Source organism: Octopus sinensis, linkage group LG25, assembly GCF_006345805.1.
Source record: "Octopus sinensis linkage group LG25, ASM634580v1, whole genome shotgun sequence".
Lineage (NCBI taxonomy): Eukaryota > Metazoa > Mollusca > Cephalopoda > Octopoda > Octopodidae > Octopus > Octopus sinensis.
The window spans coordinates 6,978,950-7,001,853 of NC_043021.1; the positions used below are offsets into that span (position 1 = coordinate 6,978,950).

At 35.0% G+C, this 22,904-nt stretch overlaps 1 protein-coding gene across 7 annotated transcripts in view; it reads left to right on the plus strand.

The window, feature by feature from the left end:
• The first annotated feature begins 792 nt into the window (after positions 1-792).
• LOC115224197 (striatin-3) overlaps positions 793-22,904 on the plus strand; it is a 253,651-nt gene continuing 231,539 nt past the window's right edge. For 2 of the 7 annotated variants that reach the window (XM_029794957.2, XM_029794958.2), the window contains exon 1: positions 801-1,571. In XM_029794957.2, coding sequence (XP_029650817.1) covers positions 1,194-1,571 — 378 coding nt within the window. In that variant the 5' untranslated portion in view covers positions 801-1,193. Of the gene's footprint in view, positions 1,572-22,904 lie in introns of all 7 variants that reach the window. The other 5 variants (XM_029794954.2, XM_029794955.2, XM_029794956.2 and 2 more) reach the window with 5 other exon arrangements.

A 22,904-nucleotide genomic window follows, 5' to 3' on the forward strand; every position in this document is an offset into this window, starting at 1 on the left:
CACGTTATATAGAGCAAGTTCATACACACACAATCACATCAAGACACACAGTGATACACGTAATACATGTGTACCACAGACAGAGAGGGGGAGACAACTACAGTCATAAGTACACATCGTTATATATATATATTATATATATATATATATATATATATATATATATATACTCTGTCGTCTTATAAAGAAAAGGATACGTTGAAAAATACAATTTCCTGACACACAAAAGGACGGAATGGTTTTGCTGGAACGCTTCTGATCATAGATTTACTCAATCAGAGTAGACCTGGGGCTAAGCAACTAAACGAATGCGCGTACGCACGCACACAACACAAACACATATGTATGAGTGAGAGAGGGCGAAATAAACATACGCACAGCAGACACACAGAGGAAAAGATATCGAGAGGGAGAAAAACCATGGTCACAGTCACACACGCTATATAAACAAACACGATCAAGACACACATACATACATACATTCACGTGAAAGAGAGAGAGTAGAAAGGGGGAGACAACTACACAGTTACAGGCACACGTTATATAGAGCAAGTTCATACACACACAATCACATCAAGACACACAGTGATACACGTAATACATGTGTACACACAGACAGAGAGGGGGAGACAACTACAGTCATAAGTACACATCGTTATATATATATATATATATATATATAACGACGGAAATACATGCACACTGACATAATTAAACACACACACGCACACACACTGATAGAAAGGGGGAGACAACCACAGTCATAAGTACACATGGTTATATATAACGACGGAAATACATGCACACTGACATAATTAAAGACACGCACACACTGATAGAAAGGGGGAGACAACCACAGTCAAGGCACAACCTCTGTAACAACGAAAACGCGCACACATGTATTAAGATAGGAACGCACTCATACGCAGACAGGAAGAGAGAAAGGTAGAGAGTATAAGGGAGAAGAGAGAGAGAGGGAAACATGCTCGATCGTACAGCTTTATAACGTACGTACACTATTTACAGTAAGAGAACTATAATAACTAAAATAACAACAACAGACGAAATACTCCGTTTAGTCACACACACAAATACACAGCGAGAGAGTGACGTCATTGCAAAGTAAAGCCGCCGAGTAAGTAGCAGGAAGGAAAGGAAAGGAAAGCCAGTGTAATGGCGGCGGTCATGGTAAGATGATTGAAGACGGCCCCGGATCACAACACGGAGGAGGCAGTAGTAGTAGTATTGGTGGTGGTGGTGGTGGCCAGGTAGTAGGAGGTGGTAGTATCAGCAGCAGCAGCAGCAGCAACAACAACAACAACGGCGCTAGTCCAGTCATCTTTTCCGCCGTCAACAACAGCAATAGTGTTGGTAGTAGTAGTAGTTGTGGTGGTTGTAGTGGTGTTGTTGGTGGACTTGGTGCTGCTGGAATGGTTACCAAACAACAAGCCGATGAATCGAGCCAAAGGCCTCAGTATTCTATGCCGGGAATTTTACATTTCTTACAAACGGAATGGGCAAGATTCGAGATGGAACGGTCGCAATGGGAGGTGGAGAGAGCAGAACTTCAAGTAAGTCTTTGGTCGATTTCAACATTTACCTCTCATTCTGTTGTTGTTCTTGTTATTATTATTAGTATTATTAGTCTTATTAGTATTACCATTAGTATAAGATACTGACGATAGACATTATCTTTCATCGTCGTCTCACACTCATCACTCAGCAACACTGTTTCGCCCTCTGCTATATTCTACATCTATCATAAGTACAACCATCCACCACACACACCACTACTGCTTCGTTACTTCACACTCACAGCAACTATTACACCCATTCAAACAAGCACCAAATCTCCGCTCTACACCGCACCAACACTGCCATTACAGTCACTTAATAAAATACTACAGCACCTTCACTATATACTACATCACAACTTCCACTACCCTCCTCCACTATGCTACATCACAACTTCCACTACCCTTCCTCTCGGCCACACCGGGAGGCCTTCCACTCGGTTCATCGACCTGCTAGAAATAAAAGCTAAATAACGCCTTAAAAAAAAAGATAAAAGCGCGCATTACGTATAATAAAGTGTAATGGTCATGCATGGAATGGTTTTGATCGCAGCTCTGCTCGATAAAGCTGAACTGGAGTTGAACAACTTGGCCACTAGTCCACAGCATCGTTCCATTCCACTCCATTCAAACATCACATCATATCATCAACTTCTACTACATCATATCCACCATCACACACAGTTACAGCACCTCTGCATTCACTCAGACATCATACACTAGCATTTCATATTACCCCTAAACACTTGGATGGCCATGACTTGATCCGTTACCAATTTTTTAACCCCCATCCTTGGGTGTACATTTAACGGTATTCAGAGGGGGTCTTTTTTTTTATAAGCAAGTATCCGGGGGGGGTCAGGTCTCAATTCAAACGGTCATAGGTGCTGTGCTGCCCTTCATTCTGTCCATCTCCATGACTGGACAAGAAAAACCACACAGTACTTCTTTAACAGAGGGACGGACCATGAATCACCATTCCGTGGTCACGAGAAATAGAAGCCAAATCTCCTTCACATCATGCCCTACTGTCTTTAAAAAAAAGATAAATGATATGTAAAACATTGGATAATGTAGTTTGATTGAATAAAGGGACGGGATGGTCAGAGCAGGAACGCTTTGCTGACCGAGGGCCGATTAATAACTCTACTACTTTACACCACCAACTGGATTTTCCTGTCGGTTATTATATTATCTTTATATAGTATTAATTATTATTATATATTAAATTGAAGCTTTTACGATAAAGCTTGTTTGAACGAAACACCAGGCTTCACTCCAACCTCTACTCCAACACCAGTTCTCACTCAAAGCTCTGTCATTATTTTTCATTTCTCTTTCCCAAACACACACATTATATATATATATATATATATATATATATGTGTGTGTGTGTGTGTGTGTGTGTTATATGTGTGTGTGTGTGTGTGTGTGTGTTATATGTGTGTGTGTTATATATATGTGTGTGTGTGTGTGTGTGTGTGTTATATGTGTGTGTGTTATATATATATATATGTGTGTGTGTGTGTGTGTTATATGTGTGTGTGTGTGTGTTATATATGTGTGTGTGTGTGTGTGTGTGTTATATATGTGTGTGTGTGTGTTATATATATGTGTGTGTGTGTGTGTGTGTTTAGGAAAGAGAAATGAAAAATAATGACAGAGCTTTGAGTGAAATATATATATATATATATATATATATACACATACATACATAAACCCATTCGTACATAAACATACGTATACATACCATCTATAACTTCATACAGCACACACGCTCACTATATATATTATATATATATATAGTTAAATATTCATGTATTTATACTTACCTTATATACACCCAAATAGACACAAGTAATCTCAATCATTTGATTTGAGATTTGTGAATAGTGGAAGAAATAGTATACAATGTGTGTGTGTTTGCATTTTGTCTGTGTGTGTGTGTGTATGTATTATAGTCAGTGATTGACATATATATGTATATACACACACATACACTGTCTATGTGTTACTAAGCTTCAAATTCTTGACGCTAAACCAAATCGTAAAACGACGTTAAGTTCAACGTATATACTAAATAATAATTGGGAAATAATAGTTATAATTATAATAATAATTACTGGTTTATATTTTCAGATTCCTCTTCTTAATTTAGGTTCAGTGTTAAAAAACTTAAGGACTATCGTATTTATGATATCTATAATTCATTAGTATCATTATTTATCGCAGTTTCGTTTTATTTTCTGACTATTGGCTATTTTTTTTTCTCTTCTGGTTTCTTTTTAAATAGCATTTTTTTTCTCTCCAGAAGTGAGGGTCCAATTTTGAGTAGAAAGAGCTACATAAACTGATCCCCCCTACTTACCTACCTTCTACTACATGGCGCGCTGTTGTTAAAACGAAGTCACTGCTTTCTATATATTTCTCATTGCCTTTGAATATATGTTTATTAATTTTCTTCCCTGTCTTTTTTTTTTGTTGTTCTCTCTCTACAAAACTAAACAAAACTTTCTCGATCTAAAAACAACAAACAGAAACCAAAACATTTTAAACTTTATATATGAGTCTGCTTCATACATATTTGTAAAGGAGGGTATGTATACGCATAGATGATATTGGTTAGTGTTTCATTATATGCTAACATCTCTTCGCAATATTCATACATTATATATATATATATATATAATATATATATATATATATATATATAGTGGATATGTAAAAGCTTGTTGTTTTCGTTTGTATACATGGTGTGTATATGTGCAAAGATACACACACATTATAAAGTATTATAGGTATATGTTTATTATATATTCAAACTTCTGTAAAAATACCTTGTGTATTTACCTGGCTAGTAATAATATTCTGGTGTACACGCACTACTTATGCACCGTATGTGTATAATAGTATGACATAAATACTACCGTATATTCTAGGCACTCAAATAATTCTATCCTCACACATCAGTTCATGTGTGAATGTGTGTGTATATATATATATATATATATATATAAAAAGACAAACACACACACACACACGTGTGTATGTGTGTGCGTGATGCAGTCGCCTGTACTAAATGCATTTTCCTCGAACGGGAACCATTTTAGATGCTGTAAAATATTTGTCCGGCGGAATCCTTACGATATAATGGTTTAATGAGCCCCTGATACTTCAAGTCCTCATTGGAGGTGGGTTGGGGAGAGAAATAAGATAAAAATAAAAAAACCCCTAATACTAGGGGCCTCGTAGTTGTTCTGGCAGGGGGGTTTATAGCGATGTGATTAATACTTAGGGACCTCGTTAGAAACAAGGTTGTAAGTAATGGTGGTGGTGTGAGTCTAATGATGTGAAAATTATACAGGCTTTGATACTACAGGTAATCTATGAAAACAGGGCTTGGTAGTAGTGGATCTCGTAATGAGAGGATTATACAGGACTTGATACCAGAAGGGTTAGTAGTGGTAGTGGACTAGACTTGGAGATGTGAGATTTTCGTTCTTATGCCACGCCTTTTTTTCTCTAAATACAATGTTATAAAATGTAACTTAAAGGAGCAAGTGATCTCTATCGAACATGAAATTGAAAGTAATATATATATATATATATATATATAATATATATATGTTACGCTAAAGCACATTCGTATAAGTAATGTAGTCTTCATTAATGAAATTAAGCAATAATTTACTTTTAAAAATCAACTTTTCGTGAATGACTGAATCAGTTGGACCTTCTGGGTTCAAATCTAGTCGATGTCTTATTTGCTTTATCATCGTCCTGCTGTTGCTGAAATAAAATACTTGGCCCAGTACTGTGTCGGGTAAGGTGTGGCACTTACTCGGTAATCGTTTTTTTTTATAAAGACGTTAAGGCCTGGCATTTTGAGAGAGGAAGAGTCGAGTCGATTACAACGCCTTCTGTAATTGACACATACTTTATTTTTCGACCCATGCACGATGGATGAAAGGCAATAATGTACCTTCGGTAAGATTTGAACTCAGATCTTAAGAGAGCCAGAACGAAAGTTGCAAAGCATTTTTTTTTTTTTCGGAAAATAATTTGACACTTCTGATAATTCGTTTATCCTTTGCGTCTTACTATATTACTACACATGTAGTCTAAGTGATTATTAACTGAGATTACCCATGCAGTTAGCTGACAAAAACTCCCTCCAAAGAGCTTAAAATTCAAAATGGGAAATCACTAATAATTCGTCTTACTATATTAGTGATTTCCCATTTTAAATTTTAAGCTCTTTGGAGGGAGTTTTTGCCAGCTAACTGCATAGGTAATCTCGGTTAATAATCACTTAGACTACATGTGTGAGAGACACCACCGTATGTGAGGGTGTTTGCTCTGATGTACTCTGTACTCTGTTACTGCTCCGAGTTTCGTCACGATCGCTACTCGTTAATATCTCATTCCACTACAAACTTGTAACATCCATTCATTCATTAGCTTACTTTAAACTCTCTCTCCTCTAAAGTTGTACTCTCTGCTCCAATCAACACCTTTATTTTTTAATTTTTTCTCCCCCCTATTTCGTCAATTAGTCTTCACTAATTAGTATTTAATGATGTCTCCCTGCAAACCGCCTTGCCCTTATCCACCGATTCGTATAATCTATCTCGTCAGTTCTGGTAACATTTTGACCGTGGTGGTTGTCGTTGTATTGCAACTATTTTAAGTCAAATTGACCGATTTAGTACTACTACTACTACTACTACTACTGCTGCTGCGCGTGGCCTGGTGGTTAGGACATTCGGCTCTTGGTCGTAAGATCGCGAGTTCGTTACCCGGCGTCGCGTTATGTCCTTGACGAAGACATTTTATTTCACGTTGCTCTCCTGTCCATTCAGCTGGCAAAAATGAGTAGTACCTGTAATTCAAAGGGGCCAGCCTTGTCATATTCTGTGTCACACTGAATCCCTCCCACCCCGAAAACTATATTAAAGGTATGCGTGTCCTGTGGAGTGCCCAGTCACTTGTACGTTAATTTCACGAACAGGCTGTTTCGTTGATCGGAACAAGTGGAGTTCTCGTCGTCGCAACCGACGGAATGCCAATTGTACTACTAATATTACCACTACTGATGTCCCGTGTCACAGTCTGTTGCTCGATATACCCATCCACCCGTTCATGCTCCAACCCATTCTCTCTCTCTCTCTCCTACTTTTTTAGCAGCAGGTTTTGCTATGATCCTTCAGGCCCATGATCAAACGCGATCCTGTTGTGACCATCCTGACTTTTAATATAATATCTGTAAAGCTATAATATTCAGAGTGTCCTTCCTTTGTTTAAAGATGGTGGCAGGGCACACGATTTGAGGGATATTTTGACTGCCATTTCTAACCGCACGTGACCCCCTTCTCCCCTTAGAGAGAAATTCAATTTTCTTGCTACCTATCCGTTCACTAGTGTTTCATCTCACGTTTGTTGACAATAAATTTTATATCTTATTTAGTTTTAGTTATTTTTGTATTACGATCCTCCTCATTCCGTTAGAGTGCTTCTATATCTGCGAGGAACAATTGCCTGTCTTTTTAATTCTTTAGTTTCAAGCCTCACTCAAACTCACACTCCACACACACACACACACACTGCGAATTCAGCTCTGAATTCTGTGTCAAGTATTCGATGTTTTAAGCATATCGAAAGAAGTACGGTATGATGACTGAATCTGGTGAGGCAGAAACAAACGTTCTGAGTTCAAAAGTTGACTTGCCTTTCATCGATTTGGGATCGTTAAAAGAAGAATAGGTGAATTTTCATAAGTGCACATCGAAATTTACCGAATATCTATCTATCTATCTATCTATCTATCTATCTATCTATCTATCTATCTATCTATCTATCTATCTATCTATCTATCACTCTCTCTCTCTCTCTCTCTCTCTGTATATATATATATATAATATATATATATATATATATATATATGTGTGTGTTAAACATCTAATTATGAAATTGGAAAAATTATGAGGAAAGCCATTTCTATTCATATATAAATGTATATATAAATATATATATATGGGGTGTACACTTTTATTTTATCCTGGGATGATGAAAGAAAAATTAGACTCGAGTTGGATTTGAACTCAAAACGTATAGAGCCAGACGAAATACCCCCAAGGCGTTTTGCCGGACACTAAGAATTCTATCAATAAAAAAAAAAATACTTTATAATTTAGACACATTTTTGAAGGGAGGGGTTGGTTGACATCATCGACCTCCTAAATTTGACTGATTCTTATTTTATCTACCTCGGAGGGATGAAAAGCAAATTTGACGTAGGCGGCGTTTGAACTCATGAGTGTAAATGCCGCAAGGTCTTTTTTTTTTGTTTTTCCCAATGCTCTAACGATTTTGCCAGCTCGCCACCGTAATAATAATATTTTCCTGAGGCTGTCATAAGACCTGTTGAATGTATGGCGGCGATATATGGTCAATACAAACGAGCTATTTATATAGTGGTGGTGGTGGTGATTTCAGCTCGAGGGCAACCCTGATGTTCACACCTATGTGTGGATAATATAAACTTTATTTTGTATATTGGCAACTATAAAGACAGAGGTTGTGATTTTAGTGAAATTTAATTCATTTCTAGCAAGCAGATCGAGCGACTTCGTACTGGAGTCTTCTTCGTTGAAAAAGTTATTGTTTAGCTTTAGGTTAGCCCTGATCACCCTATTCTATGATCAAAAAGCATTCCAACCACGACCATCCTATGTTTTTTTTTTATGTACAGAGAACCCAAGACCGTATTATCCAACGTGTTCTTTTTTAAGGCGGTGTGATTTAAGGGTGGTTGACTGTTATTTCTAGCGGCCATGGTGGGGCGCATTCGCCTTTTTAAAAATTTTTTTATCTGCGTTAGTAAAGGAGAAATAACAGGAAAGTTAACTTTGCTGGAAATCGAACTGAAACAAATATGAAACAACAAGAATGATTATAATAATCCTTTCTGCTATAGATACAAAGCCTGAAATTTTTTGGGGACGGGAGCTAGTCAATTATACCAACTCCAGTGCTCGACTGGTACTTATTTTATTGACCTCGAAAGGGTTGAAAGGCAAAGTTGACTTCAGCAGAATTTGGACTCAGAACATGAAGACGGACGAAATGCCGCTAAGCATTTTACCCTGTGTGCTTAATGATTCTGCCAATAATGATGTTAATGGTTTCAAATTTTGACACAGGGCCAACAGTTTTTGAAGGAAGGGGGAACTCGATTACATCGACCCCAGTACTTTACTGGTACTTTCTGCCAATAATGATGTTAATGGTTTCAAATTTTGACACAGGGCCAACAGTTTTTGAAGGGCGGGGGGAAGTCGATTACATCGACTCCAGTACTTTACTGGTACTTTCTGCCAATAATGATGTTAATGGTTTCAAATTTTGACACAGGGCCAACAGTTTTTGAAAGGCGGGGGGAAGTCGATTACATCGACTCCAGTACTTTACTGGTACTTTCTGCCAATAATAATGTTAATGGTTTCAAATTTTGACACAGGGCCAACAGTTTTTGAAGGGATGGGGGGAGGAGGAAGTCGATTACATCGACCCCAGTACTTTACTGGTACTTATTTTATCGATCTCTAAACGATGAAAGGCAAAGTTGACTCTGGTGGTGTTTGAACTCAGAACAGTGAATCAGGGAAAAAATATCGTAAAGCATTTTGTTCGACGCGCTTACGATTCTATTCCCGCCATCTTTGACTATTTCTTACATGAGTAATACAAAGTGACACATCTGCAGAAAAAGGAGGGAGGGAGAGAGGAAGGGCGGTGGCGGTGTTTGGAATATATCGATCTCCTAGTTCTTGACTAGTTCTTCATTTGGTGAAACACCGGAAAGATGAAATCAAGGTATTTGAACTTAGAATGCCATATAATACAATATTGTTCGGGTGGTTAGGGTGGTGGATTAGCAGATTCGTTAGAATATCGGGCAAAATGCCTTGCAGTGTTCAGTTGACACCCTTTATGTTTCGAGTTCAAATACCGCTGAGTTCAGTCTTGCTTTTTATCCTCCTTGGCCCTTTATCCCTCTTCGGACAGTCAATGAAATTAAGCACTAGGCAAGTGCTAAAATTAGTTAAATGGACTGACCTCTTCAAAATTTCTGACCTTGTGTCTGTTTGTCTGTGTTAAAAATATTATAATGGCAGTGGAGATTAAAATATAATATTTCTTTACTACCCACAAGGGGCTAAACACAGAGGGGACAAACAAGGACAGACAAAGGGACTAAGTCGATTACATCGACCCCAGTGCGTAACTGGTACTTAATTTATCGACCCCGAAAGGATGAAAGGCAAAGTCGACCTCGGCGGAATTTGAACTCAGAACGTAACGGCAGACGAAATACGACTACGCATTTCGTCCGGCGTGCTAACGTTTCTGCCAGCTCGCCAACCGTTGCTGGTGTCTTTACTTGATACAAGCATTGCTATGTGTTTAAGAAGCTCACGGACTCAATTCCACTTTGGGCAAGTGTCCTCTACGGCTGCCCCAGACCGACCAATGCCTTGTCAGTGAATTTAGTAGGCGAAAACTGTGGAACTCCGTCGTATATGTGTGTGTGTACCTTTGTGTTTGCCAGCGCTTGACAACCGGTGTTGGTTTGTTTACATTCTTGTGACTTTGCAGTTCGGAAAACGAGAACGATAGATTGAATACCAGAGTTGAAAATCAGTTCGACTAAACTCTTCAAGGCGGTACTCCAACATGACCGCAATTCAATGAGTTAAACAAATGAAAGAAAAAAAAGCGTATCCCAATATATACAGATTGGGAGCTTCTGTCTGGTCGTTCGATTGCTAGAAATAGCAGTCAAATTCCTTACAGTCTTAAACTACATTGACGTAGTCTTAGTTAAATTATTTCTGCGCTTCTGTTTGTGTTGTTTAGCATTCTTATGATCTTCAGGCTATGTTACTAATTTGCTGACTCAGATTCTACCTCCGAATTCAGATTCAAATAGATTAAACATTAACATACAATAGAAGAATGGTTACAGCTAGAATGTCTTTGATCATATCTACTGGCTGGATCAGAGTTTGACCTGGGGCTAAACCAATAACACGAACAGCAATACTCAGGCAATCACTATTACTGGTTTTATCGATCTGAGAGAGATTCCAAATGGGAATGTAGAATGGATTTAGTCATATTACTAGAAACAGTTGTGTCATTTCTGTTGTTGTTCAGCCCCCAGGTCAATCAGTCCTGCTAGTACAAATTCACTTATCATCAAAGGTCCGAGATGGGGGCAGAGCGACAGGGCCGTTCAACACGCACCCCTCGTTGAGTCCGAGTAATACTGACTTGTGGGGTTGTTGATGAGCCGATTTCCCATGTAGACTAGATCTGGCTATCAATGGAGTCGATTGTGGGGATCGCACCGCCGCCTTCCTTTGAGCAGAGAAAAGACAGGGATTTAGCAATATTACTGGAAACAGTTGTGTCATTTCTATTGTTGTTCAGCCCCAGGTCAACCAGTCCTGCTAGTACAAATTCACTTATCATCAAAGGTCCGAGATGGGGGCAGAGCGACAGAGCCGTTCAACACGCACCCCTCGTTGAGTCCGAGTAATACTGACTTGTGGGGTTGTTTGATGAGCCGATTTCCTATGTAGACTAGATCTGGCTATCAGTGGAGTTGATTGTGGGGATCGCACCGCTGCCTTCCTTTGAGCAGAGAAAAGACGGACAATTTCCTTCTGTTTGATCACGAGGAAAGATGTTGATCGTAAGGTTAGAGGAGTTCTCAAAACCGGTTATGTCATGCGATTTAAATCGTGCCACACACACGGACACAGAGTTTTGTTTTTAGATCGTTGGGACTGGTTTAAATAGCGATTTGGTTATTATATATGCTTTACAAAGACGAGCAAGTTAATGGAGTATCAATAACAAGCTTGAATGACAGGTATCGATAACAGGCCAGGAAGAATGACAGCAAATGAGGCCCAGTCCCTATTGCATTCGATATGTGAAAAGTAATAATCAAAATAAAAGGAAGTCGTTTTTAGTTAGGCCGTAGATAGCAAATCACATTGGCTAATGTAGTCTTAGATATAATATATCCGAAGAAAATAAAAGCCCAACAAAAGAGCAAAAAAATAATAAATGAGATTGTAACGCTTAGAATGTCTTCGATCGTAGGTCTGCTTTATTAGAGCTGACCCAGATTATGCTGCAACTTTCTGTTTCCGACTTTTTATTTTCGCATATACATTGAGTCAAAAGAACAATAACTCTCTATGTGGTTGCTAGTTGCTAAAAATAACCACCAAATTTCCTTCAAATCACAGTTTGTTTCCTCAAATTAGGACATTAGATAATGTAGCCTGAAAAAGGACATGAGATTGCAAAATCACAGATTGAGAGGCGGTTGGATGGAACCTACACTCGCCTCCTTATGAGAGCTCAAAATCTCTCGTGGAAGCGCCATCCAACCGAAATGCAAATATATGGGAAACTACCACCTGTGTCATCTCTTGTGAAAGGTAGGAGAGTCCAGTTTGCTGGACATTGTTGTAGAGCTGAAAAAGAGGCAATTTCTACTCTTCTCCTCTGGAAGCCATCTACTCGCAATACCAGAGGGCGCACACTCTCCTACCCTGATGTAATCTCCAGGGATACAGGCATCCAGCAACAGGACCTCCGTAATGCCATGATGGACCGTGAAGTCTGGCGTAGCATGGTAAATTCCATTGTCTCGACCACGGTCGAACAATGATGATGATGTGACCACAGGTATACTTGATTAGAAAGAATACATCTAACAAACTTTTCTCCTTTTTATAATATATTTTGGTAATTTGAATAATCGCTAGAATTGTTTAGCTAATAATGCTAGCTGGAAATTCCCCTGAATAGCTTAAATCGATCTTTGTTGATTCCCAAACTCTCTTTCAAACTTCGTCGCTCTTGCCTTTCACCAACCCTCAAAAAATTGCAAAGGTCGACGAATTACCGGCAACACTGCTCGGTTTGTTAAGGGAACTGTGAGCGCCTGACAAGATTCTCGATTCTAGGCGCCCACCCTTCTTGGTCATCACATGATCCTCAGCTGCAGATCTGCCAAAGAGATGAGCTGCGGGAAAACGTACCTCACAAACGGCGTCCACGACTTATTAATGTCCAGAAGTTTCTGCAGACGCTGCAACTTGAACGCATGCTTGTGTATCATTAGCCACAAAGTGAACCCTGCAGCAAGTGAGATCTTCTGTTGGCAGCAAATGGGATCTTCTCACTAGTGGAACGTATCTCTTTCACAAGAATCTAAAGTGTTGACATTCTAGTCTAGTCAGATAAAAACTGGAACAAGGTACGAGGATCAGACAGTAATAAATAATGGAAGCGAGGCGATGTATCTGTTCACTACTTCTTATTTCTTTATTGCCCAGAAGGGGCTAAACATAGAGGGGACAAACAAGGACAGACAAAGGGATTAAGTCGATTGCATCGACCCCAGTGCGTAACTGGTACTTAATTTATCGACCCCGAAAGGATGAAAGGCAAAGTCGACCTCGGCGGAATTTGAACTCAGAACGTAACGGCAAACGAAATACGGCTACGCATTTCGCTCGGCGTGCCAACGATTCTGCCAGCTCGCCGCCTTTTCATTACTTTTATCCACTTGTATCCGATTTTTCGGATACACAGTTCTCTCAGCTCACTTCCGGATGAGACTGGATACCCTACTCGTAACTTGATCCCAGTTTCTCTTCACATAGCGTTTTTGGCCTGAATCAGTCCCCAAGCATCTCAGCAGGAACTCTTTGGCGACACTCGATGCCAGTCGGCATGGATTTACTTTGCCAGGTGTCGAGGTGCAATCCCACAGACTTTTTCTTGGTTGTTACGTGCTCCTGTTACTGTTATGTATTATTCCCATATAATGCTGTCCACCTCAGTTTCCGTAGTGTTCGACATCACGTCAGTGGAGTGCGACCAAGGGTACTGACGCAACAGTCTATCTCCCCTCTTTGAGCATTATGCTCCATAAAACCTATCTTCTGCTGCAGTGATTCAAGAGCCAAAAACGTAGAGAAGCGATGAGAAGAGGACATTTCCGAGAGGTCGGAAAGTGCTTACACTGAGGTTAATAATAGTAATAATAATTTTTTTCAGATTTGGCACAAAACCGACAATTTTTTTTTAAAGGTGATCTAAAGGTGTTAGTCGATGACATCAGCCCCAATACTTAATTGGTTGCTTATTTTATCGATCTTGACGGAGTAAAAATCAAAGTTGACCTCGGTGGTATTTTAACTCTGAAGCTGGCAGAATCGTTAGCGCGTCGGACAAAATACGTAGTGGTATTTCTTACGATTCATTAAGTCCAGAGTTCAAATTCCGCCGTGGCCAGCTTTGCCTTTGATTCTTTCTGGATTGATGAAATAAGTACCAGCCAAGAACTGGAGTCAACGTAATATACATGTATATTATGTATATATATATGTATATATATATGTATATATATATGTTATATATATGTATATATGTGTATATATATGTATATATATATTATATATATATATATGTGTATATATATGTTATATATATGTTATATATATATATATATGTGTATATATATGTATATATATATGTATATGTATATATATATGTGTTATAATATGTATATATGTATATATGTGTATATATATGTATATATATGTGTATATATGTGTATATATGTATATATATGTATATATATGTATATTATGTATATATATGTATATGTATATATATGTATATATATGATATATATATATATATATATATTATATATATATATATATATAATATATATATATATAATTGAAGCAGTCTATCTTGGCTTAACTCATCCAATGTAATACCTTTTTTTTTAATGATGACGAAAGGGATTTAATTATGATGAAGATACGACTTATTTTCTAGGGGGTGATCAATGTAAAGGTCCACCGTCTCGGGGTTGTAATTGTTGTTCTTGCTGCTGCTGCTGTTGCTGTAGTAGTTGTTTCTTCAAGTAGCTCATAACTGGTGTGATTCATGTTTTTTTTCACTGAAGACAACAAACACACCAACTGACTAATGGACTACTTATTGTTACATCGCTTCTTTTTTTTTTTTGCTTCGTCACTCATCTTTGCTTGTTCTTTACCAGCTCTCTCTCACTATTCCCCGCTATTGCTCTCTCCTTGAAGAGTATATATATATATTATATATATATATATATATATATATATATAGATATTATAGATATATATATGTACTATATATATATATATGTAATTTATATATAGATATGGTATTTATATATATATATATGTATGTTATAGATAGATATGTAGTATATATATAGTATATATGTATTATATAGATATATATATATGTATTATAATATGATATGGATTTTATATAGATATATATGTATTTATATATTGATATGTATTTAGATATATATATATGTATATGATATATATCGATTTAGGTCTTATATATATATATATGTATTTATATATATATAGATTTGTATATATATATAATATATGTATATATCTTATATATATGTATTTAATATATATATATATGTATTTATAATCTATATATTATCGTAGTATATATATAATGTATTTTATTTATATATATGGTATTTATATATATATAGGTATTTATATATATATATATATTGTATTTGATATATATATATAGGTATTTTATTATATATATAATGTTTATATATATATATATGTATTATATATATATATATTTATTTTATATATATATATGTATTTATATATATATATATGTATTTATATATATATATATGTATTATAAATAAATATAATATTTATCTATATATATATGTATTTAATATATATATATGTATTTATATATATATATATGTTTTTATATATATATATATGTATTTATATATATATATAAGTATTTATATATATATATATGTATTTATATATATATATGTATTTATATATATAATATGTATTTATATATATATATGTGTTTTATATATATATATATATGATATTATATATATGTATTTAATATATATATATATGTATATATATATATGATATATATATATATGTATTTATATATATATGTATTTATATATATGTATTTATATATATATATATATAGATATATGTATTTATAATAATATGTATTTATATATATTATTTATATATATATATATGTATTATATATATATATATATGTATTTATATATATATATATAGTATTATATATATATATATGTATTTATATATATATATGTATTTATATATATTATATGTATTTATATATATATAATGTATTATATATATATATATGTATTTATATATATATATGTGTATAATAGTAATATATATTATATGTATAATTTATATATATATGTATTTATATATATATATATATGTATATATATATATATGTATATATATATATATGTATTTATATATATATGTATTTATATATATATGTATTTATATATATAGATATATATATATAGTATTATATATATGTATTTATATATATATGATTTATATATATATATATATGTATTTATATATTATATATAAGTATTTATATATATATGTATTTATATATATGTATTATATATATATGATATTTATATATATATGATATTATTATATATGTTATTTTTATATTATATATGTATTTATATAATGATATGTATTATATATATATATGTATTATATATATATGTATTTATATAGATATATATATATATACACACACACACACACACGCGTACACACGTTGATATACATTCACACTGACAAGCACACAGTTTCATTTCATATAACTTATACATTTATAGAGAGAGGATTATACACATACACTACACTGTATGTATATATATATATATATTATATATATATATATATATATACACACACACACACACATATAGAACGTACACGCATTCATATTATCTCACATTTTTTTCACATCTAAATTCTGTGTAAAAGCTTTTACTTTCCTATTTCCGTTATGACTTTGTAATTTTTTTATTTGGAGAATTTAAAAGCTTTTCCGCTTTTGTATTTTTAAAATTATATTTCGAAATATCCATATTAGGTTTAAGGAAGTTTTTTTTCTCGTTTTCTTATTATTATTGAAAAAAAAAAAAAAGAAATGAAAAAAAAAATCAGAAGCAAACTAAATTTAATAGAAACTACCTTAGCAGATTAAAATACATACGCACCTGAATATATTTCTGTGCGTGTCTATACAAATGTTAGTATGTGTACTGCGTATGTGCGTGTCTATACAAATGTTAGTATATGTACTGCGTATGTGCGTGTCTATACAAATGTTAGTATATGTACTGCGTGTGTGCATGTCTATACAAATGTTAGTATATGTACTGCGTGTGTGCGTGTCTATACAAATGTTAGTATATGTACTGCGTGTGTGCATGTCTATACAAATGTTAGTATATGTACTGCGTATGTGCGTGTCTATACAAATGTTAGTATATGTACTGCGTGTGTGCATGTCTATACAAATGTTAGTATATGTACTGCGTGTGTGCGTGTCTATACAAATGTTAGTATATGTACTGCGTGTGTGCATGTCTATACAAATGTTAGTATATGTACTGCGTGTGTGCGTGTCTATACAAATGTTAGTATATGTACTGCGTGTGTGCATGTCTATACAAATGTTAGTATATGTACTGCGTATGTGTGCGTGTCTATATAAATGTATCATACGAACTATATAATGTCATAGTTTATGTACTGTAAAGTCGAGTAGTAAGAAAAAGAAATGAGTTATTGAAGCAAGACCATCGTCATCACACACACTTGATTATATAAAGACTAGCAATGATTTTTCTATTTAGTTTCACCTCGACTACAAATATGTTTGTTTATTTTTTTCCCTTCCTGACACAGTTTGCTAGATACAAAAACTCTTCCAAAAACGTCAGAGCCATACTTTTTTTAATCTTTTTTTTTTTTTTGTTTTTACTTTTTAATTTTTGTCTCAGACAAGGTAGTATATTTGTCACACGCACTTTTGAAACACACCCACATCTCACTACATATACAAACATATATATATATATATATACACTCATACACATATGGAATATTCAAGCTGGAATTGCAGAGTAAAATATGCGATTTTTTAAAACCTACTATTTATATATATATATATATATTTTTTTTCCCCTGCTTTTTTTTCTGATAGTCACCTGATATTTTTTTTCGTCATACATAGAGATGTAGAGGTAACCAATCAATCTAGAGTTTATACATACATATATAAAGATCTATATATATATAAAACGATAGAGATGTGGAGTGCGAGAGAGATGCGATTGTTGGGGAAGTGTGTGTGTATATGTGTGCGCATACATACGTATAAAAGGTGTGCTACACAAATTTTGCATTATCTCCCTTTTCCTATATGCAAGAGGCTTGAATCCTGACTTGAATTGAGGGATCATTATTAAGTAGTGTATAGTAATAAAACTGGTCCCTTATTTTGTGCCCGCTCGTAATTTTTTTCTTCTCTTCTTTTTCTCACTCATTGTCATTTAGCCACCCCCAAAATGGCGTCTGTTTGTGATTTTACGTTTCGTATGTTTGAGTGTGGTGTGCGCACGTATACACCTGAGTGATTCATTAAAGCTGTGTACATGTGAACGAGAGAGCCTCTATGGGATCGCTCGGCCTGCTAAGCAGCTCCAATCTCTCTTATACGCCACACCCTATTGTGTGGGTAAATAAAAGGCCAGATTTAGGACATCTTCGATTTATAGGTGAACTGGATCGGAACTGATCTGAAGCTAAACAACGAGAAGGATTAAAAAAACAAAAATAGTGTGTTTAGTATAAGAAATAAGACAAAATAAATCAGTAAGTTACATAGCGATAATTGATGAATTTCTTAACGTCACAAGGCTAAAAATTTGTAGGGAAAGGCATTGGTCTGTTAAATCGCTGTTGGTATTTGACAAGAGAATAATAGTCGTTTTTCTAGCATAGAGACATAACAGTGGGGAGGGGGTGTAGTCAATACCATGGGCCTAAGTAGTTATTGGTATTTATTTTATCGACCTTGAAAGAATGAAAAGCAAAGTTGACCACACCTGGATTTGAACTATGAACGTAAAGAACCAGAAGAAATGTGGCAAAGTATTTTGTCCAACGTTCATCAATTTTGCTGATCTACTACTCTATAATAATAGTAATGATGGTAATTGTTTCTAATTTAGGGACATGGCGGGGGGGGGGTTAAGAGTTAGTTGATGCCACCAAGTCCAGAACTTGACCAGTGTTTTATTTTATTGAACTTAAGACGAAAGGCAAAGTTGACTGACTCTAGCGGGATTTGAACATAGAATGTAGGGAGCCGAAAAAATACAGCGAAGCCTTTTTTTCCAAAATGTTAATGGTTCTGCAAATCCACTAACAATTTAAAAAAAAAATTTGTACTGGTTTCTTTTATAATAATATAGTTTAGCATAGTCAGTACTTTGGAGGGAAAGGCCCTGGTACTTTATTTCATTGACCCTCAAATGATAGAAGGCAAAGTTGAACTTAGTGGGATTTGAACTGATAATGTAAACCAGTGGTTCTCAACCTGAGTCCATATGGTCCTTGGGGGGTGGGGTTTACATAATATTTTGTTGTTAAAATTTATATACAATAAATTGATTCTACTTCCACAAACACAAAATATCAAAAAAAAAATTTATACAATTCCTAATAATATTTCATTACATAAATACAGCAACGGGTCCTCCATACCACACTGACCAGGCTTAGCCTCTTTTGAACACCCTATACTGGAGTGAGAGAATCCCTACAGTTTAAACAGCACTCAGATAGCCCACAAATGTGGCTTCTTTGGGAGAGACTACCATTTATGCGTCAGACTGTTTGGCTTACAGCCAGTGCTGTTCCAGTGGGGTGGACGACGAGGACATTTATCCATGGTCATTAATGACAGATCAAGGTCTCAAGAAATATATACATGTCTATACACACACACATATAAAATAATATGAGGACTGGGCACAATATAAACTGCATAGGCAAACTGGAAGCATACTGTTGACAGTTCCCATTAGGATGAAACTTTGTACTCTAGTGTTCTAGCTTTGCTTCGCTTATGGGGCAGTTATCTACCCTGTCAGTATATATAAATGTGCTTTTATGCAGCTATGAATGGTTTGACTCTTATTTATAGCAATATATGCACATGTGGTCACAATTAGTGACTACTAAATTTTTTCTATATATATATATCATCTGTAAAAAACATAAATCCGAAAGAAGCAGCACACTCTAAGATGTAGAGCAGTGTATTATATTAAAAATGGGAAAGACTGGGATTACCTTAGGTTTCCTTTTATGGATGGAAAACCTAAGGTAATCCCATAAACTGGCCTTCCCCATTTTTAACATATATATATATATATATATATATATATATATATATATATATATATATAAATACAAATATATGCACACACACATATGCATGTATGTATATATGTAGTTCAAATTTACAGAAAACAAAAGACAGTAACTGGTGAGGGGATAAACAAGGAAGGAGGCGTAATTAGTTTGCCTTTCAGGAAGAATGGAAAAGACTTTCACATTTGGAGCCTATGCTCTTTAACAGAAAGGGCCAGCAGGAAAAAATGGAGAGAGAATGTAAAAAAGTTCAGAAACTTCTGAAGTTGTAGATTAGTGTGATATGTATTAAGAAAAGTAGCCAGTAAGATTCATGATTCTAGAGTCTGAATATATATGTGTGTGTGTATGGCCATGCTTGATTGCTAAATCCACAAGCTTTTTTTATTCTGTCTCTGTTTAATTTCTCTCATTCCTTTCTGTTGAAGAGCATAGGCTCAAAATGTAAAAGACTTTCTAACTTTCTTGAGCATCAAACTAATACAACTGCTTGTTATTCATTCACCTGTCTTCGTCATATATATGCATGTGTGTGTGTGTGTATGTATATATGTGTGTGTGTGTGTGTGTATGTATATATGTGTGTGTATATGTGTGTATGTATATGTATGTGTGTGTGTATGTATATATATGTACATATGTGTATGTATGTGTCTGTATTTATATGTATATGTGAGTATGTATATATATATGTTTATATATGTCTGTGTTTATATATGTATATATGTGTCTATATATATATGTATGTGTATATATATGTATATATGTGTGTGTATATATGTGTGGTGTGTGTGTGTGTGTGTATATGTTTATATATATGCAGAGGCAATACCGTGTGGTAGGAAGCTTGCTTCCCAATCACATTGTTCCGGGTTCAGTCCCAATGCATGGTACTTTGGCCAAGTATCTTCTATAACCTTGAACCAATCAAAGCCTTGTAAGTAAATTTGGTAGACAGAAACTGAATGAAGCCCAGTGTGTGAGTGTGTGTGTTGTTGTTCTGACTGTTTGTCCCCCCATTCACTGCTTGACAACCGGTGTTGGTGTGCTTACGTCCCCATAACTCAGCACTTTAGCATAAGAAACTGAGAAAATAAGTACTAGGTTTTTAAAAAAAGTTAGTCCTGGGGTCCTTTTGTATGACTAAAACCTCTCAAGATGGTGTTCTGGCATGGCCGCAGTCAAATGACTGAAACAAATAAAAGAATAAAGGATATATATGTACAGAGAGAGAGAGAGATAGAATCCTTGAACACAGGAGGGCTATGTAGACAGCTTAGAAAATCAGATAAATACCCTTCAGAAGATGAACAGTGGCCAGAAAGCCTCCACAGAGAATCGAACCCTGCACCACCCATACACATATAAATATCTGTTCTTTTTCTTAATGATTTGTCAACTTCACAGAAATTTAATTCTTGAGATTATCTCCCCTTTTTATATGGAGTTTTCTCAATTGCCAGTTTGCTTATTGTAAACACATCCCCTTGAGGCTGACATAATTTTTGAAAGATTCAAATGTTTATTTTGTATATCTGTCTGTATATCTACCTGTCTTTTAGTCTAAATGTGTGTGTGTCCGCATGCATGTGAATATTGATATACTACAATGAAACAGAAATGTGATGTTTCCACTGGTTGTTGACATCACTACCAGTAACTTCCCATTTTGAAAGAGCTATGGAATAAAAAAAAAACATCCTTTATTTAGAAAACAGGTAACATTTAGTGGCAGGAAAGGCATCCACCAGTAAAATGTTGTCTAATTTAACTCCCTGTCAAGCTTAGTTAAGTTATGAACAATGGATGTTGAATGAAAGACCTTTACATAATCGCATGCAGTTGTATCCCAATTGTTTCTGTAATCTTAATCCAACTTAGCAACATGACTTTTTCATCTTCTAGTGTGTCACACTAAGTTATTGTGTTAATAAATCAAGTACACTTAGTGTGGTTTACTGTGTTAATAAGTCTAGTACAGTTATTGTAGTTGGTTTTGTTAAAACTATTATTTCTGTGGTTTGTTATGTAAGTAAACTTGTAATTATAGCAGCTTATAGTGTTAATAAACTCATACCTCATATATTATTAATGATAAATGTAGTATAATTATTTTGGCTTTTGCTGTTAATAAACTTGTAATTAACATGGTTTTATGTTAATAAACTTTGTATTATTGCAGTTTGTGTTGACAAACCTAGTATCATTACTGTAGTTTGTGTTAGTAGGCCTAGCATCATTACTATGCCTTGTTAAAATACCTAGTATTATTATTATTATGGTTTGATACAGGTGGTCAGCTAACAGAATCATTAGCACTCCAGGCAAAATGCTTAGTGGCATTTCATCCATCCTTATGTTCTAAGTTCAAATTTCACTGAGGTCAACCTTACTTTCATCCTTTTGGGGTTGTTGGAATAAATACCAGTTGAACACTGGGGTTCATTTAATCCCTGAAATCACTGGCTTTTTGCCAAAATTTGAAACCATTGTTGTTGTTGTTGTTATTATTATTATTGTTAGGGTAGCAACCCGGGAAGATCATTACTGTGCTGGACAGCAACATTTCATGTCTTCATGTTGAGTTCAAATTCCCTCAAGGTCAGCTTTGCCTTTCATCCTTTCAGGGTTGATGAAATAAGTACTGGTTATGCATTGGGGTCGATGTAATCGACTAACCCCTCTCCCAGAATTTCAGACCTTGTGCCTATAGTAAAAAGGATTATTATGCTTTGTTAACAAGCCTATCACTAAAACTAGTGTAATGACTGTGGGGTGTTGTTTTAAACTTGTAACTGTGGTTTCTTGTGTTAATGTATCTATAATTGCTATAGTCTAGTATGTT